Source organism: Capra hircus, chromosome 7 (genome assembly GCF_001704415.2).
Source record: "Capra hircus breed San Clemente chromosome 7, ASM170441v1, whole genome shotgun sequence".
Classification (NCBI taxonomy): domain Eukaryota; kingdom Metazoa; phylum Chordata; class Mammalia; order Artiodactyla; family Bovidae; genus Capra; species Capra hircus.
This window is the reverse complement of record NC_030814.1, coordinates 107,822,313-107,835,048: the sequence shown is the minus strand read 5'-3', so window position 1 is coordinate 107,835,048 and position 12,736 is coordinate 107,822,313. Positions and strand designations below refer to the sequence as shown.

General features: G+C 39.3%; 1 protein-coding gene across 6 annotated transcripts in view; it reads left to right on the top strand.

Annotated features, from left to right (window-relative positions):
• Positions 1–12,736, top strand: part of MAPK9 (mitogen-activated protein kinase 9) — a 69,295-nt gene that overhangs the window by 21,355 nt on the left and 35,204 nt on the right. For all 6 annotated transcript variants that reach the window (XM_018051621.1, XM_018051620.1, XM_018051619.1 and 3 more), the window contains exons 3-4: positions 5,290–5,419; positions 11,040–11,098. In XM_018051621.1, the coding sequence (XP_017907110.1) occupies positions 5,290–5,419; positions 11,040–11,098 (189 nt within the window). The remainder of the gene's footprint in view (positions 1–5,289; positions 5,420–11,039; positions 11,099–12,736) is intronic.

The window sequence follows — 12,736 nt, the reverse complement described above, 5'->3', positions numbered from 1 at the left end:
TGTATAAGCGTGAATGTTGGCCTGTTCTTAACACTGTCTTATTTTCTGTAGTATATATAAATGAACATGATGCCCACAACAAAATTTTTGTGATAAAGTAGATATATGATATAAGGCATAGGAACGCTGTGATTCAGGAGAATCGAGTTCTAAGTCCAGCTCAAATCCTCATTGCAGTAGTTCTTAGTTACCTTGGGCAAATCATTGTGTCTTTATGGACCTTAATAGTTACATCCCTAAAATAAATGTTTTGGAACTTCTTATTTAAATTGGTGGACCAAACACCTAAACAAAGAGACCAGGAGGGCAGTAATCAGTGGATATGAAAGCACATTTAACAAGTTTCTGCAGAGGAAATGAGAATAACTAGATGAGACATTTGCCACAAAGAAGAGAACCTATCTATAGTAGAACTCAAGAGAGGTTTTGGGTCTAGAGATGCCAGATACAGAAAACAAAGATGAAATGGGTGGCTGGAAATAGGGATGTTAATTAAATAAGTGTCTGCAAAACAGTTTTGCTAGTTGTCTCCCAGCCTTCTCACCCCATCCCCATGCTCAGCATTTGCCCCTAGATAGTGAGTAAGTAAATGAAAAATTATTGGGCTAGGATCTGGGAAAGGAGAAGCCTAGTCAGAGGAGCCCAGGCTTTGGGGTGGTCTTTACCTTGAGGGCATTTGAAAATTCTGGAATGGGCAGCTAAGAGATTTGAGAGTCCTTTGGACTGTCTTGTGGGGCCATAGGAGATAGGGATTGGAGTCCAGGGCCCTCTAAAGGGGCTTAGTGAACTTCCTTTGCTTTGAATTGGGCCCAATAAAGGGCTGCATGCTAGAAGTAAGAACAATCCAGAAAATAACAGGCTCTTGCAGGCACTGCCCTTAGCTTCACATCATCTCATTTGCTGAACCCAAGGAGAGATGAGCCCAAATTGCTAGTGTTTGAAGGTCCTTGAAGATCCAGCAGAAATAAATGTAAATTCTACCTGGAGGATGACAGCATCATACTGGTTATCAAATTATTTCTAGATAGCAGACAATTTTGCAAGTTCAAGGTCCAACACATAGTCAGAAATAACTAGTCACAAAAGGAGATTCGATGACATTCACAAAATCCAACACAACAACAGTGAAAAGAAATAGATCCATAGGAGTTATTGGCCTTATTGGATCCAAACTTCCAAAGAACTATGATGTTATGTTGATAAAAGACAGTATGAAAAATTTTGGGTGGAAAATGAAAACTTTAAAAAACTAAATAGAAATTATAGAACTCTTAAGATATAGTAATTGAATTATGAAGTTAATAGGTGGGTTTAAAAGCATATTATTAATAAGTATAACTGAGGAGAGAATTGTGATCTGAAAGACAGTTAAGGAGAAAAGTATCCAGAATGAAGGCTGGGGAGACAAAATGGTAGAAACATACAGAAGAGAAGATGTATTTGTTTTCTATTGCCGCATGACAAATTACCATAACCTGGGCTTCCCTGGTGGCTCAGACGGTAAAGGCGTCTGTCTACAATGCGGGAGACCCGGGTTCAAATCCCTGGGTTGGGGAGATCCCCTGGAGAAGGAAATGGCAATCCACTCCAGCACTCTTGCCTGGAAAATCCCATGGACAGAGGAGCCTGATAGGCTACAGTCCATGGGGTCACAAAGAGTCGGACACGACTGAGTGACGCGACTTGACTTGACTTGACTTGACTTGACTTTACTAGGGATGTAAAACAAAGCAACAGCCATGTGTAATTTCATAGTTCTGTGTAGGTCAGAAATCTGGGTGGGCTTCCCTGGGTTCTCTGCGTGGCATTTCACAAGGCTGAAATCAAGATGTCACTGGACCAGGCTCTTATCTGGAGGCTCTGGGGAAGAATCTGCTTTCAGGAGCATTCAGGGTTCTTAGCAGAACCTAGTTCCTTGCAGCTGTAGGTCGGGGGTCTCTATTGCCTTATTGTCTGTCAGCCAGGGACCACTCTGCTCCCATTCCTTCTCAAGACGGACCCCCCACGTTCATCTTGATGGCAACAATGGCATGTCTGGTCCTTCTCTGGATTCAGACCTCTCTGACTTTCCCCTCTTCCCAGCCAGCCAGAACAAACTTTGCTTCTAAAGGGCTCTTGTAACTGGATTAGTGCCCCCCACCCCTTCCCTTGTGATCTCCCTTTTGTTGAAATATTTAGTCCCCTTATGGGACACAGGGTGAATATACTGCAAGAAAACCAAATGCCTAGAAATCGGTAGAACAAACCACTTCAGAAAACAATTTGGCATTATCTACTAAAATAAAACATGCAGTCCCTTTATCTACTTGTTAAAAAGACATGCATAGGGTACCCAGAACCATGTACAAGAATGTTTATGACCATTCTTTGTTTTTTGTAATGCTTTGCAAACTGAAAACAGCCAATATATCTGTAAACATTATGTCATATAATCACAATGAAGGGGTGTTAGAGCAATGACGCAGAATGAGCTGTAGCTTCATACAACAATGGATGTATCCCACAAACACCATGTTGAGTGAAGGAAGTCGAACACAGTTTCAAAAACCAGGCAAAAATAAATGATGCAGGATCTTAAAGATGCATGTTTAGCAGGTAAAAGCAAGGAAGTGATCCTCATAAAAGTCAGAAGTAGTTACCATCTTTGGAGGGCAGTGGGAATAGTGATTAGTAGGAGATGTGACTAGGGGACTTTGGGGTTGTTGACAAAGCAGGATTCTCTGTGATAAATCATTGAGATAAGGAACAAAAAAGGAAGCAAAAGAATGAAAACCTGACAGGCACAAGCCTTCTGTGCATAACCAACAGCACTCAACTTTGGCAATCCCAAGAGAAAATTGACTTCAAACTTAGAAGATAAACCATCAATCAGGGATAAAGGAAGAGCAGGATAATTTATCTTCCATGCACTTTTTTCCTGAAGAAATTCCCTTAGGATATATTCCAACCAGAAAGAGAATACAAGAATGTATAACAAGTAACAATGGAGGCCAGTGAAAAGAAATCCCAGGCTGATAGCTGCACATCAGGCGTTGAAATTTCAAGAAAAATGTCTTCCCCTCCAAATGGAATAGATTCCAAACAATAGATAATTTGAGAAGGTAGGAAGTACTAGTGTCAGGCTCTGGCGAGATATATTTGTCTTCTCTTAATAAGAAAAAAAAGTTTATTAGAAACCTGTAGTAGAAAAGCTAGAAAAAGTCATGATCTAAGAAGGAAATAAGTTTAAAGTAACATGAGGTTTGAGAACTGGTAGAATGTAGGAAGAGAATCCATTTAACATTAATATTGGAAACAGTCTTGTTCTTTTATGAGTGACAGCAAATCATGTGATCTTTAGAAATGAAATGTAATCCTTACTCTGCAGTTAGTAATGTTTACATGTGCATACATACATACACTTCATATCCTGATTTTCAACTTTTAGACACTTCCTACAGAAGAAACACAGAAGACCTAATTATAGCGGCTGAAAGGTGTGTTATCAAACTTGACCATTTAAGACAAATTTGGAGGGAAAGAGAGTGGAGAGCTGGAAGTAAAAGAAGATGAAGTGTAATATTCTCATTTTACATACTGGGCAGCAAGAAATTCCTTCAAAAGTTGATGAAACAAGTTTAGACATGGTTATTTAAAGTTACAATGGTGACCAATGTAAAAATTAAAAATAACATGAGAACAAAAAGCTATGAGACGTCCTTGGGGGTTTCAGATAAGTGACTAAATCCTCAGTTTTCATAATGGGGAGTAAATAGATAATTTCTAAAGTTGATAAATGAGGAAAGAGTGATAAAAGTATATTTTTGGAGTTGAGACCTGACTACGAGAAGTAAAGCCAGGAATGATTGAAGATAGCTCCTCCTGGAGTTGAAACTAGGAGTGGGGAACAAGTGTCTGCTCAGGTAATTCAGAATTGGTTCATTTGTCTCACTGGACAGAACTTTTTTGTCCAAAAAAAGATGTGTCTGTTTTTAAATTCTTAAGACTGAGATATATACGTGCTTCCCAGGTGGCTCACTGGTAAAGAATCTGCCTGCAGTACAGGAGACTTGGGTTCACTCCCTGGGTCAAGAAGATCCCCTAGAGAAGGAAATGACAACCTACTCCAGTTTTCTTGCGTGGGAAATCCCATGGACAGAGGAGCCTGGTGGGCTACAGTCCATGGAGTCACAAAGAGTTGGACACGACTCAGCAACTAAAACAGCAATTTTATGTATACACACACATATAAGTGTACAAATCACACATATATATTAATGATTTGTTTCACAGATTTAATTTTAACATTTTGTAATTTATATGAATATTATATTTGCCTGTGGGCATGTGATTTTACATTTGTGTATACCTGTACACATAATGTGAACTGAGTTAAAGAAAAAACAATTTCAAAGTAACTCGACAGCTTTCAATTTTAAAAAGTTAAAATTGAATGAAGTTTGAGTTTCTTGGCAAACAGATTATTAACAGAAGTGAATAAGTGTAAACAGTGTCATAAACTGAATGGAATAAACAGAAACAGTGTTTTAAATGGTGCTTAGGTTCTCAGATGGTCTTTAGCAGCTTTGAACCCCAGTGAGGAGCTGGAAGGTAACAATAACAGCAACTGATGCTAGTGCTAGCTTAAAGCTAGTACACAAAGTATTCAATTTTTCCTGTCTACTTTTTTAAGGAAAATGAATCATAAATTTCAGCTGGGAGCTTGAGATGCTAGAAACAGATCCCCTAGATTTTATTTCTTATCATAGTATTAATAATATGAAGAGGTATTTCTAGTAGGATTTTATGTATATAGCAATTGCTTATGTTAGGGATTTTGTATCTTGGGGATTTACCATGAGTTGAGATTTTGGCTTCTGCTTTCGTTTTAGATTCTTTCATCTAGGAAAAAACACAATCAATCAAAACTTAGATTTATAATATTACATTCTTCTCAGGAGCTCAAACCATTTTCTCCACTGTGATATTCCAAAATATACTTCTGTTTTATTTTGTGATACCAGTAGTTTTTTCAACTTATTGGCATATTTAAACTGAAGATTTTGTTTCCTGACCAGACTTACATGCTGTATATTAAATTACCTGGTGCCACTGAAAGGAATCAGTTCATCCTGCACTGTTAGCCAGCCCACTTTGCTCTTCATGTGCAGAAGTACCCTGAGTGAAAGCAAGCAGATGTTTCCTTATTTGTTATTCAGCTAGAAAGATAGCATATTGAATGTACATTCTGCATTGCTGTATTTTCCAGAATTATCCTAATGGGTTGCTTATTATATTTCTTAATTATAGTGCTGCTTTTGATACAGTTCTTGGGATAAATGTTGCAGTCAAGAAACTAAGCCGTCCTTTTCAGAATCAGACTCATGCAAAGAGAGCATATCGTGAACTTGTCCTCTTAAAATGTGTCAATCATAAAAATGTAAGTAATGTCTGTGTTTCCACTGTATACTTTAATGTTGTCAATGATATGTGATAATCTTCTCGGTCTTTGAAGATACAGTGAGTTTAGACCTAGGGTAAGCTAGTGGTAAAAGTACTATTTAAATGTTTATATTTTATTGATAAAATTGTTAATCAACATTGGGAATATTGAGTCAACAAGAGGCATTGTGGTCCATAGGAATTTAGGTCACTCATTAGGAATGGGAATATTCTTGTTACCGTTTGGTTTTCACTATTTCATTTAATAAAATGGCAAGAGTATTGACTTGACAAATTGAGAAATAGTTAAATACTTTTTAGGAAAACACTGTTCTATAAGTAGCTTTTACATATTCCTATTTATGGAAATAATTGTTATTAGATGATGCTTTATTCAAGGTAGTTCTACTTGGCACAGAAATCAAAGCCTTGTACATTGTAAGGAAAAACAGTGTATCTCTAGAAAATGAGGTACTTAGTCACGTTTCATGTTCTTTTGCTGATCCCTGAATATTATGTGGAACATGATTTTGATAGCCTTGTCATGTTATAAGATTATAAGATGGTAAGCCTAGAAGGGGCTTTGGAGACCCCCTCCCGTCTGACTTCTCTTTGTTGCAAAGTTGAGGGGATAAGTATCTAAGATCCCACTCAGCTCCATATGGCTCCTTTTTTTGTGACATTTCTGCTGGATTTTTCTGGTGTAGGGACAAAAAACAAAGATAATTTCAATCTTTTGAGTCTGTGATTTGAATTTGTTTTTAATTTCTCCAATGCCTGTTTTATTTGTTATTCAGTTGCTAAGTCATGTCCAACTCTTTGCAGCACTCCAGGCTCCCCTGTCCTCCGCTATCTCCCAAAGTTTGCTCAGATTCATGTCCATTGAGTCAGTGGTGCTGTCTGTCCATCTTTCCTCTGCTTCTCCTTTTGCCTTCAGTCTTCCCCGGCATCAGGATCTTTTCCAGTAAGTCAGCTCTTTGTATCAGGTGGCCAAAGGATTGGAGTTTCAGCATCAGTCCTTCCAAGAAATATTCAGAGTTGATCTCCATTAGGATTGACTGTCTCATCCCCTTGCAATCCAAGGGGCTCTCAAGAATCTTCTCCAGCACAACAACTTGAAAGCATCAGTTCTTTGGTGAACTTCTTTGATGCTTTCTTTATAGTCGAACTCTCACATCTGTACATAACTACTGGAAAAACCATAGCTTTGACTTTATGGACCTTTGCTAGCAAAGTGATGTCTCTGCTTTTTAATATGCAGGTTTTTGTGTCTACGTTGGTCACAGCTTTCCTTCCAGGTAGCAAGCATCTGTTAATTTCATGGCTGCAGTCACCGTCTGTGGTGATTTTGGAGCCCAAGAAAAGAAAATCTGTCACTGATTCCATTTTTTCCCTATCTATTTGCCATGAAGTGATGGGACCAGATACCATGATCTTAGGTTTTTTTTTAATGTTGAGTTGCAAGCCAGCTTTTTCACTGTCCTCTTGCACCCTCATCAAGAGGTTCTTTAGTTCCTCTTTACTTTCTGCTATTAGAGTGATATCATGTGCATATCTGAAGTTCTTGATATTTCTCCCAGCAATCTTTATTCTAGCTTGTGATGCATCCAGCTCAGCATTTCACATGATGTTCTCTGCATATAAGCTAAATAAGCAGGGTGATAATATTCATCCTTGTTATACTCCTTTCTCAATTTGGAACCAGTCTGTTGTTCCATGTCCAGTTCTGTTGCTTCTTGACCTGCATACAGGTTTCTTAGGAGACAGGCAAGGTGGCCTGGTATTCCCGTCTCTAAGAATTTTCCACATTTTGTTGTGATCCACACAGTCAAAGGCTTTCACATAGTCAATGAAGAAGTAGATGTTTTTTCTGGAACTCCTTTGCTTTCTCCATGATCCATCAGTCATGGCGATTTGATCTCTGGTTCCTCTTTGAAACCCAGCTTGTACATCTGGAAGTTCTCAGTTCATGTACTGCTGAAGCCTAGCTTGAAGGATTTTGAGCATAACCTTGCTAGCATGTGAAATGAGCATAATTGTACAGTAGTTTGAACATTCTTTGGCATTGTCCTTCTTTGGGATTGGAATGAAAACTGACCTTTTAGAGTCGTGTGGTCATTGCTAAGTTTTCCAAATTTGCTGCCGTAATGAGTGCAGCACTTTAGCAGCAGCATCTTTTAGGATTTGAAATAACTCAGCTGGAATTCTGTCACTTCCACTAGCTTTGGTTGTAGTAATGCTTCCTAAGGCCCATTTGACTTCATACTCCAGGATGTCCGGTGTCCACTTCTGTGTATTCTTGCCATCTCTTCTGTGTCTGTTAGATCCTCACCATGTCTGTCCTTTATCATGCCCATCCTTGCATGAAATGTTCCCTCAGTATCTCCAGTTTTCTTGAAGAAACCTCTAGTCTTTCCCATTCTATTGTTTTCCTCTATTTCTTTGCATTATTCACTTAAGAAGACCTTCTTATCTCTCCTTACTATTCTCTGAAACTCTGTATTCATTTGGGTACATCATAAAAACAAAAGTAAAAAAAATTTTTCTTAAAATATGGTGAAATGTTGCTAGATCTCATGTACATTAATGAACATAGATATAAACCATTTTTAAATAGCTACCTAGTCCAAATGCACAGTAATTCATTTAACCAATTACTTATTATCAATTAAAATAAATTTATATTAAAAAAAATTTTTTAAACATAAAAAAACACAACTATTTAGATTGTTTCCAATTTTTTACTACTATAAGCAGTGCTGCAGTGAACATCCTTATACAGGTGAATTCTTTGGCCAAGATTCTGGGTCAAAAAGTATGCACATTTCTGGTTTTAATATATACTGACAAATTGACCTCAAGGAAGACTATCAGTTTTACACTTTCACTGAGTATCTGAGTATGGCTTTTATTTCAGAGTACTCCAGAACTACATATTGTTGATTTTTTTGTTTCACTTTACCAAACTGATAGATGACAAATGATACCTTATTTTTTTTTGTGAGGTTGATTTTCTTTCCATATCTCTGCTGCTGCTGCTGCGGCTAAGTCGCTTCAGTCATGTCTGACTCTGTGCGACCCCATAGATGGCAGCCCGCCAGGCTCCCCGTCCCTGGGATTCTTCAGGCAGGAACACTGGAGTGGGTTGCCATTTCCTTCTCCAGTGCATGAAAGTGAAAACTGAAAGTGAAGTCGCTCAGTCGTATCCGACTGTTAGAGACCCCATGGACTATGGCCCGCCAGGCTCCTCTGTCCATGGAATTTCCCAGGCAAGAGTGCTGGAGTGGGGTGCCATTGCCTTCTCCGTATCTCTACTAACCTTTTATTTTTATTTCTTGGGAGTTTGTTTTCCGTGGCCTTTGTCCATTTTTCTCTAGGACTGTTGGTTTCTTTCAATGCAGGAGATGGAAGAGATGCAAGGGGAAAAAAAAAACTGGATTCACACTTCAATCTTTACACCAAGATAAACTTAAAATGGAACAAAAAATTAAATCTAAATTAAATTTTAAGGCATGAAACATTAAAATATTTATAAACATATCCCTTGCCAATGCAGGAGATGCAAGAGACACAGTTCAATCCCTGGGTTGGGAAGATCCCCTCAAGTAGGAAATGGCAACCCATTACAGTATTCTTGCCTGGGAAATCCCATAGACGGAGGTGCCTGGTGGGCTACAGTCCACGGGGTCACAAAGAATCAGACATGACTGAGTGATTGACCACACGTTGGTTTCTTCCTTATGCGTTTAGAGAAGATCTTTGATATTAAAGCTATCAATCCTCATTTCTTTTCCATTTGACCTAATTTAGGTTGTTTTTCAGAAAAGGCAACGGCAACCCACTCCAGTACTCTTGCTTGGAAGATCCCATGGATAGAGGAGCCTAGTAGGCTGCAGTCCATGGGATTGTGAAGAGTCAGACACAACTGAGCGACTTCACTTTCATTTTTCACTTTCATGCATTGGAGAAGGAAATGGCAACCCACTCCAGTGTTCTTGCCTGGAGAATCCCAGGGACAAGGGAGCCTGGTGGGCTGCCGCCTCTGGGATCGCACAGTCTCCGGGATTGCAGAGTCGAACATGACTGAAGTGACTTAACAGCAGCAGCAGCAGGTTGTTTTTGCCATACTGACTTTTGTCGTCGTTGAACGTAATCAACTCCTGTAGATTGCTTGTCATTCTTAGAACAGACTTTTCTATACCAGAGTTGTATGGATGTTTATCTATATTTTGACGTTTCATGGTTTCATGCCTTAAAGTTTTTGTGCCATTTTAACTTTATCTTGTTGTAAAGGTTAAACTATGAATCCAGTTTTCTTTTTTCCCCATTGGCTATCCAGCCCTTTCAACCTTCAGTCTTTTATACCGAATAATTCAACTTTCCCTCAGTCATTTGAAATGATTGATGATGTGTTTTTAATGCTCAAGTAGCAGAATTCATTGTTTAACATTGGAGTACCCAGACCAAAGCCTGCGATGGGGTCAGTTTTTGAACCCTCTTTAGGTAAATACATAATACTGTGAGGCATTTCATCTTTATTATACTGAAATTTAAGCTTCAGTTCAATTCAGTTCAGTCGCTCAGTTGTGTCCGACTCTTTGCGACCCCATGAATCGCAGCACGCCAGGCCTCCCTGTCCATCACCAACTCCCGGAGTTCACTCAGACTCACGTCCATTGAGTCAGTGATGCCATCCAGCCATCTCATCCTCTGTTGTCCCCTTCTCCTCCTGCCCTCAATCCCTCCCAGCATCAAAGTCTTTTCCAATGAGTCAATTCTTTGCATGAGGTGACCAAAGTACTGGAGTTTCAGCTTTAGCATCACTCCTTCCAAAGAACACCCAGGGCTGATCTCCTTCAGAATGGACTGGTTGGATCTCCTTGCAGTCCAAGGGACTCTCAAGAGTCTGCTCCAACACCACAGTTCAAAAGCATCAATTCTTCGGTGCTCAGCCTTCTTCACAGTCCAACTCTCACATCCATACATGACTACTGGAAAAACCATAGTCTTGACTAGACGAACCTTAGTTGGCAAAGTAATGTCTCTGCTTTTGAATGTGCTATCTAGGTTGGTCATAACTTTCCTTCCAAGGAGTAAGCATCTTTTAATTTCATGGCTGCAGTCACCATCTGCAGTGATTTTGGAGCCCCAAAAAATAAAGTCTGCCACTGTTTGCAGTGTTTCCCCATCTATTTCCCATGAAGTGATGGGACCGGATGCCATTAGCCCTCATATTTAAAAACTTTCTAGAAATTTGCACATTGTATTTAAGTTTTCAGAGTTAACATATTGCTTTATTTAGTGTTTTGCTACTTGTAATTGATACTTTTTTATGTTCAAAGCTGAAAGCATTGTGTCAAAATTCTGTAATAAGTTACCAGGGACACATAAAAGTTAATTTGATTAAAAGTGCATCTTATTTCCAAGGCGAGAATCCTAATCATTTAACTTTGAAATGATGTGTAATAGAATGTTTTGGTAAAAGCAGTAACAATGATAAAATTACAAAGCTCTACTGTGATTTTTTTCCTAGTTTTTAATACATTTTAATGTTAAACTTAATTTTTATAGTCAAGTAGAGTTGTTTAACATGCTGAGGTTTAATTTTCTCTTTTCAGATAATTAGTTTGTTAAATGTGTTTACACCACAAAAAACTCTAGAAGAATTTCAAGATGTGTAAGTATAATTTTTATTCAGTAATACACTGTGCATGAAAGACTGAGAATTTGAGAGAACATGACTGCTTTTTTTAACTTAGGAAATGCAGACAATAATACATTTTTAAATGATATCTTAGCCACTGTTCACTATGAGATAGAAACAGTAAGGAAAACTAATAATAATATTCAACTGCTTGTGCCTATGGACTTCTCCCGTGGCTCTAGTGGTAAGGAACTGGCCTACCAATGTAGGAGACGTAAGCGGTCCTGGTTCAGTCCCTGAGTGGGGAAGACGGCCTGGAGAAGGGCACAGCAACCCAGTCCAGTATTCTTGCTTGGAGAATCCCTTGGACAGAGGAGCCTGGTAGGTTATAGTCTACAGGGTTGCAAAGAGTCAGACATACTGAAGCAACTTAGCACGCACGTGCTTATCCCTAGACAGTTATCATTTTTACAACAGATAAAGGATGACCGAAAGTGGATTCCTTGGAGAAGACAGTGCCATTAATACTGCTGATTTGCTTTACTGAAATATAAAATGTTTTTCTCTAGTCCCCTAAAATCCAGGATTGTAGGGTTTAAGTGTTTACGGTTGTTATATGAAATAGGTAAGTGACGAAATATTATATGTTTTCCAAAATCTGAAATAGAATCGTTTTACTAACAATGAAATGAAACGTTAATCTATTATTGAGATATAATGCCCAACTTTATCTTAAATTTATTGGTTTATTCACTCAACAAATATTTGATTGCTAGAAATTCCCTGGTGGTCCAGTGGTTAGGATGCCATGCTTTCAGTTGCACAGCCAAAAGGAAAATTTGATTGCCAGCTGTGTACTAAGCACTCTCTTGAACTTGACATACTAGTGAGCAAAACAGGCAAAAATTTCTTTCATTATTTAAGGATTGCAGATGATCATATTTCTTCCTAGAGCTTGAAGGAAAACCAGGGAAGATAATCAACATAACAAATAGGGAAATTATGTCATTCGTTAGAATGTGGCAGATGTGGAAGAAATTAAGCTGAGTGAGAGGGATCAGAAGTGCAGGGGGTTAGGAGTCAGGCTGTAGTTTTAAGTAGAATAGTTAGGGAAGGACCTCATGGGACTGGTGACATCTGGAGAAGCCTTGAAGGAAATGAGGGGGTTCGTCCTACAGATATTTTGAGAAAGGCAGTATCAAGATAGGAGGAGTGGGCTTCCCTGGCGGCTCAGCGCTAAAGAATCTACCTGCCAGAGCAGGAAGCAGGGGTTCGATCCCTGATCCAGGAAGGTCCCCCATGCCACGGAGCAGCTGAGCCCACGTGGCACAGCTACTGAGCCAGCTCTCTGACACTTGGGAGCCACAGCTCCTGAGCCCACGCGCTGCAGCTGCTGAGCCTGCAAGTCATGGAAGCCGAGTTCCACAAAAGGAGAGGCCCCTGCAATGAGAAGCCCATGCGTTGCAGCAAGAGAGCACCCGCTGCTCGCCACAGCTGGGGAAGACCCGTGCATCAGCGAAGACCCAGCACAGCCAAAACCAAAGTAAACACAGTCATACTTTTAGAAGATAGAGGGGACAAGCAGCGTAAAGGAGCAGACATGGGAGTGTGCCTGGTGTGTGCTCTTGAAGAGCAAGAGCCTGTTTGGCTGGATCTAAGGAAGCAGAGGAA